The sequence below is a fragment of the Mus caroli genome, chromosome 17, assembly GCF_900094665.2.
Source record: "Mus caroli chromosome 17, CAROLI_EIJ_v1.1, whole genome shotgun sequence".
Classification (NCBI taxonomy): domain Eukaryota; kingdom Metazoa; phylum Chordata; class Mammalia; order Rodentia; family Muridae; genus Mus; species Mus caroli.
This window is the reverse complement of record NC_034586.1, coordinates 32,596,235-32,604,059: the sequence shown is the minus strand read 5'-3', so window position 1 is coordinate 32,604,059 and position 7,825 is coordinate 32,596,235. Positions and strand designations below refer to the sequence as shown.

The window sequence follows — 7,825 nt, the reverse complement described above, 5'->3', positions numbered from 1 at the left end:
AAAAAAAGGAAAAAGAAAAAAGAAAAAAAAAAAAAGGATAGAATCCGAGCTGGCTTCAAACTTGATGTGATCTTGGACTAAGATGGCTTGGGGAATAAAGGCATCTGTCTCCAAGCCTGTCTCCAAGACTGACTACTGAGTTTGATCCTGGGGGAAACCTCATGGTAGGAAAGAGCTGGCTCTTGCAGCAGGTTGTCTCTGACCTGAACATACATAAATTTAATTAAATTAAACATAATTGTGGCTGGAGAGAAAGCTCAGCAGTTAAGAGCACTGGCTGCTCTTACAGAGGTCTTGAGTTCAAGTCCCAGCACCTGCCTGGCACCTTACAACCATTTCTAACTCCAGTTCCAGGGGATGTGATGCCCTCTTCTGACCTCTACAGGCACCAAGAAAGAACACACATGCACACGGTGGACACATAAACATGTAGGCAAAACACTCATCCCATAAACACATAACATAAAAATAAATCTTTTTTGTTTTTTTTTTTCCAGACAGGGTTTCTCTGTGTAGCCTTGGCTGTCCTGGAACAGCTCTGTAGACCAGGCTGGCCTCCAGCTCATAGAGATTCACCTGCCTCTGCCTCTCAAGCGCTGGGATTAAAGGTGTGTGCCACCACACTGAACACCTTTAACCCCGGCACTTGGAGGCAGAGGCAGGAGGATCTCTGAGTTCAAGGAACAGTGTAATCTATACTTTTATCAGCTAATCAATATATAATTTTGTTTAAGTGTTTCTGTTTAAAGATACCTTTTAAGCTAGGCATTGTAATCCCAGCAGTAAAAAGAGTGAAATGGGATGACTGTTACATGTTTTAGTCTAGCCTGGGCTACTGTGTAAAACACTTCACAGCCTCAAGTGCTAAGGGACTCTACAAAGCACTTTAGTACTATCTAAATCGTTTTAGTGAGAGTGTGAGTGTGTGTGTGTGTGTGTGTGTGTGTGTGAGTGTGTTGTACCCTCAGACCCTCAGATCCGAGAGATGATACCCATCGAAACCGTCTGCAGCCTGAGTGAGTGCAGACACAAGGACCCTGTCTCAAATAAGCAAGCAGGGCATGGTGGTGCACAACTTTAATCCTAGCACTTGAGGGCAGGTGGATGGATCTCTGTGTTTAAAACCAGCATGGTCTACATAGTGAGTTCTAGACCAAACAGGGCTACACTGTGAGACCCTATCTCAAAGAACAAAAGAAAACAAAAACAACTGACCGACAAACAAAATAATTAAAGAAATTTTATATTAAAGCACACAGAACTGATGCATTAGTGTAGAACAGAAGCCAACTGCATTTTAATGCGTGCCTGAACAGAGGTAACCTAACAACACACACTTTATCCATAAACACTTCACGGCCTCCAGTGCTAAGGAACTCCACAAAGCACTTTAGTACTATCTGAATCATTTTAGCGAAAGTGTGAGTGTGTGTGAGTGTGTGTGAGTGTGTGTGTTGTACCTTCAGACCTGAGAGACGATACCCATCGAAACCGTCTGCAGCTTGAGTGCAGACACAAGGCAGCATTTCCGTGTCTGAGCTTATTTGGAGGGTGCATCAGCCAACTAGAATTCTTCAGCCTTCTCGTGTCCAGCACACACAGCAAATGCTGCAGGCACTGACCTGTGCTTCACCCATAAATCCTGGTCAAATGTGCAATGCATGAATGACAGGGCCCAGCTATACCTTCTTGTCATGGAAAGGGCCACCCAAGACTCACTTTCCGTCATTCAAGGCTGTTTCCTTCCTCACCCTCTCTTTTGATCACCAAAGTTTTGGGGCACCCTATGCACAAGGGAAGAGGTTTCTCTTCTCCTGAACAGGTGCAGACCCATACCCAGAACACAGCTTGGTGAGTGGGGGACAGGGCGGTTCTTCACTTTGGTTTCCACCTGCAACCGGGTGCCTTTACAGAGAGGCACAGTCTACCTCTTGGTCAATCGCATTCATGGCCTGCCTGCCTGCCTTTCTATCTTTTTGTCTGTCTGTCTTGGGTTTTCAGCTGAATGCTCCAGCCTACATATACGTGCAGATACACATACGTACAGTCTCTCCTTGGCCTGAGGTTCAATGATTGTACTAACCTGGCTGGACAGTGATCCCCCAAGACTCACCTGTCTCTGCTCCCCCCATGTGGGGATTACAAGTGTGTGCCATTTAGCACTTTATCAACTGAGCTCTCTCTCCAGTCCCTACTTGAGTTCCTGTCTTTCTGTCTATCTGTCTGTCTGTCTGTCTCTGTCTTGGGGTTTTCATCTGAATGCTCCAGCCTACATGTATGTGAAGATACACATACATGTACAGGTATTTATGCTTTGAGTCTCTGCTTTTATGTCTTTTATCATACTGAGGAAAGGACCGAAAATGAGGTACCCTGGGGACTGGAGAGATGGCTCAGTGGATAAGAGCACTGGTTGCTCTTCCAGAGGTCCTGAGTTTAATTCCCAGCAACCATACGGTGGCTCACAACCATCTGTAATGGGATCCGATGCCCTCTTCTAGTGTGTCTGAAGACAGCTATGGTGTATTCACATAAACAAAATAAATAAATGACCTTTGATCTTTTTTAAAAATGGTGTACCAGAATCAGAGTAAAGATCAATGTGTCTCCTAATACAGATGGACTCAAGAAAGGGGAAGGGTCATTGACAAGCAGCCTATAAACACCAGTGCTTACCTGCAGCTGATAGGCCAGGTCAGCCTGTGCTCGCCGGGTGTTAACCTCGATGTCGTAGGTGGCTTTCTTCAGCTCATAGTCCCTCTGCGCCTTGGCCATCTCTATTTCACTGAGACACTGTGCAGATACCTTCTCCTGCTTGGCCTTAGCCTCCTAGGTCAGGGTTAGTGAGGGAGGCCAAAGGGTAAGGGCCTGCTCTCTGCCAGACTCTCTATCGCCACCCCCTGCTTGCTCTCTGCCAGGACACCCCCCCCCCCCCCCCACACACACACAGCTTAGCCAACCACACTCAGCTGGACCTTCCAACCACCCTGTGCCCTTGTCCCCTGAGAATCTAGCAAGCCAGTGGTGACTGAGCAGCCCCATCTCCCTCACCCGTATCCCGGCATCTCTCTTGGCCTCGGCTTCCCCAATCCGAGCATCTTTTTGGACTTGTGCCGTGCGAGCCTTTCCTAACGAGTGTAAGTAATCCTGTGGGAGAGGGAAATCAGTCTCAGGAGGGTTTGAGATGGGATCAGGAAGGATCAACTGCCTTGGCTTTTGTTTGTCTTGTGGTGTAGGATGGAGCCGGGGGCCCCCAGCACACTAGGCTAGGTCACTGCTCTACCACTAACCACATTCTGTTTTTTGAGATAAGGTCTATTATACAGGTCTCTCTTGGTACTTGCCTTGTAGACCAGACTGGGCTCCAACTCACAGAGATCCACCTGCCTCTGCCTCCTGAGTGCTGGGATTAAAGGCCTGTATCACCACATCAGGCTGTTTGTTTTGAGATAGGATCTCACCTCATAGCCAGGGCTAGTCTGGAACTCATTATGTAGCCCAGGCTGGAATGGAATTCATATGTAGCCCAGATGACCTATGGATCCCTCCTGCTTTAGGCCCCCACCCCACCCCCACCCCAGTGTTGGGATTATAGGTGCCAGCTATCAAGTCTGCCTCGCCCAACTGTTTTTACCTGGTCATCATGAATGTCCTTCAGAGTGTAGCTAACCACGCTGATACCCATGTTGACCAGGTCGGAGGAGGCCACTTTGAAAACTTGCTCTGAGAACTTCTGTCTATCCTTATAGATCTCCTACAGAGGAAGAACAGTTGGAAGAGGGCAGTCAGATTCATCACCTGTCACAGGTGAGCTGGTCTGTCATGGTCCTCTCATCCTGTCCCCTGGCCCTACCTCCACAGTCATGTGGGCCATGATTGCCCTCTGGTGGCCTTCCAGTGTCTCCAGGGCAATGTGGGCAATCTCCGCCTCCGTCTTCCCCAGGAACATCTGGCAGGCAGCTGCCAGCATCTCCTTGTTCTGGCCCTGGATTTTCACCTGCAGCCGTAGTAGAGATAGAAAGGGTATGATGGTGGAAGCAAGGAGAGGAGGAGCAAGAGCTAGGGGTCTTGGGGGTGGCGGCTGAAAGTGAGACCAGCGGAAAGGCAGAGTTGAGAAGTCCACGGCCAGAGGTGCTTAATGGCCAGGAGAAAGGTGGGGGTGGGCTTTGGGAGGAAGGCTCTGAGAGCCTCACCTGGGCAATGCCCGTGACTGAGATGGGGACCCCGTGGCGGGTATAGACCTTCTCACTCTTGACATTGAGGGTCAGTGTGTTGAGAGAGATCCTAGGGGGAAAAGGAGCAGACAGTAAGAGAGAGAGAGGAAAATGGGTTCCCTTCCTGGGTTCTGTTGCTACCTACCTCTGGATTTGCTGAATGCAGGGTAGGACAAACACTCGGCCTCCGGCCACCATGACTGGGGGGCTCCTGCAGAACCCTGTATTGTGGGGGCATAATGTGATCGTGGCAGAGCAAAAGACCATGGGGTAAAAGGTGGAACGCCCATGAGGAGAATCTGGATGTTGGGGAGTGGGGGGTGCATTACTATGCCTTGGAGGCTGAGAATCACAGGTTGTTTGTGGCCATCGCGGGCAGAACGTTGGGGCTGGGAAGCTGGTGCGGACAGGAGGGGGCAGAGGTCAGGTTTAAGAGAGGGCGTGGGGTGGGTGTCACTGGCTGGGAGGAGACTTACCGGAGACCACCATGGCCTCATTTGGGCCACAAGTGAAAAACATGGTTGAAGCTGCAGCTGGAGAGGAATAGAGAGGAAGCCTTTGCAAAGGGGAAGGGGCCCTATGGCACCTCCTTACCCTCCTATCAGGAGCACCGACTGCCTCTGCCACCGCCCAGTCCCTTGAGCGCCCCGGTGACAGTCCTAATACCACCCCCCCCCCCGGGACTTCTTCCTCTGTGCCAGCTGATTCTCACAATCTTCCTCTCACCGCGCCCCCTAGCCCCTCTACCACACAAAGCTCTCCCGCGCCCAGGGGTCTGCAGCAGTTCCGCAGCCTCCAGGCTCTTCGGTAGCCCAAGGCTCCGCCTCCCATCCCCACTCACCTTCCGGAACGTCCGTAAGCAACCCCACCGGGGTCTGGGGAAGCGCGGAGACCCGCAGAACCCCAGAACGGGGTGGGGACTGCTCGGACACCCGGCTAAGTGGAAGCTGCACTTGCGCCCCCCACCCGGCCGCACCCTGTTGCAGCAACAGACGCGACCCCGCCCCCTCCCAACCCTTTGGTCCGCCCCTTTCCCGGCAGGCTCCGCTCGGGTCCGCAGCACTCCAGTTCTCGGCAGCCCAGGGGGATGCCAGACATTCCGCCCCCCCCCCCTCAACAACCAACTCCCCCTGCTCGGAGCATCGCCTGGAAGCTCCGCCCCCAACCGAGGCCACGCCCTTCCACTCCGGTTCCTGAATACCCGCCGCCTGCCATGAGTAAGCAGGTTGCCACACCACTCTCTAACTGGGAAAACCGCACACCCTGCAATGTATGACTGCATCCGGTGACCGGATATAGGTCTGTAACTCCAAGAAAGAGTTCAGGACCCAAGAAAGGGTGAGGACTGAGCACCTAGTCACATTCTCCCGCCACTCCCTCCCCCGCCCCCCCCCCCCTGCTTGAAATGATACACTTCGAGAACTGCAGATAATAATGACAGGCAAATCAAGTTTATTCGTGTTCACAGAACATACTAGGCGACCCCAGACAGCCGCCCTCTGACAATCCATGGACCCAAGACTCCTGCAGCTGCCCCTGAGAAGCAACCAGAAGACATCAAAGGCCGGATTCCCAAGGGTCTTCCAAAGCCTTACAACAGACTACAGAGTTGAAGTGCTGGAAGACGGAGTGTTACCCCTAATCTTATGCCCCCCCCAAAACTAATCCCCAAGCTGGGACTCCTACCACCCGGGTCCTCCCTCCCACAACTCTGTCTTACCGACCCTAGAAATCGTAATAAATATCTGTGTTACAGCAGGGAAGCATATCTCGCACCCCTGCATAAGTTAGAATAAATATTACATACACCCCTCCACATAGGAGGATATACATAAATACATAAATATTAATTAGACACGGAGAAAGTTTCTGTCCGTCCCCAGTGGGCCTAGCCAGGACCCACGGTGCCTCTTGGCGGTAGTGTTCTGAGTTAGCGTTGCCTTAGAAATCCCAGTTTGGGATACGTTCTCGCGCACCAGGTACCCATGGTGCCTTTGTTTCTTCGGACTGTGACCCATCGCGTTTAGAAGGCCGCCGGATGTTGCTGGAGAAAAGCTTTAAGATCCAGCGCATAGTCCGAGGACTCCGAGGTCAGGTTCAAAGGCTCGAGGACCGGGGGCGCAGTAATGGGCGCAGAAATGGGCTCAGGTGTCACGGCGCTGGTAGCATCCTCCCGAGCCAGGGGCTGCGACACACCCTCTTCAGCCATCAAAATCTGGCAGAAGATGATGGCGAGCAGGAGAAAGAGGACCCTCTTGGCAATGTTGGGTTCCTCGGTTGGTAGCTGGCGCCGGACCTGAGCAGACAAAAGAGGGAAACGTCAGATCGAAGGTCCCCGCGTCTAGTTGTTCCCTACAAGTTCCAGGGCGACGCGACCTCCTGCTGCCCACTCGGGCGATACTCACCACTCGAGGGTAGAGCACCCTTCGGCTGCGTTTTCGGTGCCCGCGAGAAGTGTTCAGACGCGCGGTGGACACTACGGCCCGCTCCGGGAGAGGGTCGAAGGTGAAAATCTCGGGACCAGAGCCCCGCCGGAGTTCCGGGCCGGTGGAGGGAGCTGAAGAAGGGGCCCTCAGGCCAGTCATGGTGTGGAGATGGTTGCGCGAGTGGCACATAATTTAGACGTCGTGCAGAGAGAGTAGAGGAGTGCAAATCCCCCGCAAAGCAGAGCTACTTATAGAGCCAAAGAAGGGGCCGGGCCGGGGGGAACTCCGCCCTTCGCAGCTGGGGAGCAGTTGGCTGCACAGGGCTGGAAATTCCAAGGAGGAAGCAAAATGTAGGCGGAGCCTTGATTGGTTATTCTCTAGGTGCCCCAGTGCACGTTCTTTCCTGGGAGTAGTGAATGCTGGTGGGTAAAAACATTGGGAGTAAGCTCACGTCCGGACATGAGGTAGCTAGAGAGGGTCTCTCAGACACGTAGCAGATGGTCCAGCCACCCTCCTTAGTGAAGTCCAGCAAGATCAAGGGACCACAGAAAACACATTCACGTACTTGGAGGTATGCGTAGGAAACAGGAGGGAAGTCATTGCACAAACTTCCAAGAAGATTAAGAACACACTAGAACCCACAGACCCGGCTCTGCCTGCCTCCGTTCACGTGAAAACCATACACACATCACAGAGATTTCAACAGAGCACACGGACACAAAACTGCAATGGTTACCTAGGGACACTCCTGAGACGCTATTCAAAGGGATAGAGGGAAGGCAGGAAGTCCGAAGCTCCTGCCTTTGCCCCATACTAGGTGGGTCACAAAATAAGATGTAAAGTGAAGAAGTTTCTAAAATTATGAGACTTTGTGCCCGTCGTCAATAGCACCATTAGGAACCCACGGGATCTCTGTAATGCTTGAGAGACTGCTTTCCCTGAACACAGAAGTCAACATTTCTGAGCACCTAACAGTCCGAGTGAAAGTGTGGTGGAAACTACCCATCACAACATGAAACTTCAGCCCTCTTCCCAGCCTGCTGAGCAGAGGCAGGAAGACACAGCAAAACAAGCTCCAGTTTCAAACGACAAACAAACAAACCAAAACCATAACATAGAAAGGGGGGGAGGGGGGAGGGGGAGAGAGAGAGAGAGAGAGAGAGAGAGAGAGAGAGAGAGAGAGAG

The 7,825-nt window shown here is 52.0% G+C and overlaps 2 protein-coding genes across 3 annotated transcripts in view; both read right to left on the bottom strand.

Moving 5' to 3' along the window:
* Flot1 (flotillin 1) overlaps nt 1–5,215 on the bottom strand; it is a 9,761-nt gene extending 4,546 nt beyond the window's left edge. The window contains exons 1-8 of one of the 2 annotated variants that reach the window (XM_021186527.2): nt 5,056–5,215; nt 4,691–4,747; nt 4,360–4,435; nt 4,194–4,284; nt 3,854–3,997; nt 3,635–3,754; nt 3,052–3,147; nt 2,677–2,829 (exon numbers count right to left, since the gene is read on the bottom strand). In XM_021186527.2, coding sequence (XP_021042186.1) covers nt 2,677–2,829; nt 3,052–3,147; nt 3,635–3,754; nt 3,854–3,997; nt 4,194–4,284; nt 4,360–4,435; nt 4,691–4,733 — 723 coding nt within the window. In that variant the 5' untranslated portion in view covers nt 4,734–4,747; nt 5,056–5,215. Of the gene's footprint in view, nt 1–2,676; nt 2,830–3,051; nt 3,148–3,634; nt 3,755–3,853; nt 3,998–4,193; nt 4,285–4,359; nt 4,436–4,690; nt 4,748–4,961; nt 5,015–5,055 lie in introns of those variants that run through there. The other variant, XM_021186528.2, reaches the window with a different exon arrangement.
* A 428-nt stretch (nt 5,216–5,643) lies between these two features.
* Nucleotides 5,644–6,864, bottom strand: Ier3 (immediate early response 3). The gene is made up of 2 exons (XM_021186531.1): nt 6,620–6,864; nt 5,644–6,510 (listed from the first exon to the last, which is right to left on the bottom strand). The coding sequence occupies exons 1-2, from the start codon at nt 6,827–6,829 to the stop codon at nt 6,238–6,240; spliced, it is 483 nt and encodes a 160-aa protein (XP_021042190.1). The 5' UTR covers nt 6,830–6,864; the 3' UTR covers nt 5,644–6,237.
* Between the last annotated feature and the right edge of the window lie 961 nt (nt 6,865–7,825).

Excerpts from the sequence above, each read along its gene's own strand:
- Ier3 (XM_021186531.1), bottom strand. The coding sequence starts at position 6,829 with ATGTGCCACTCGCGCAACCATCTCCACACCATGACTGGCCTGAGGGCC. Across the intron at positions 6,511-6,619 it reads GGGTGCTCTACCCTCGAGTG|GTCCGGCGCCAGCTACCAAC; the intron begins GTGAGTATCGCC and ends TTGTCTGCTCAG.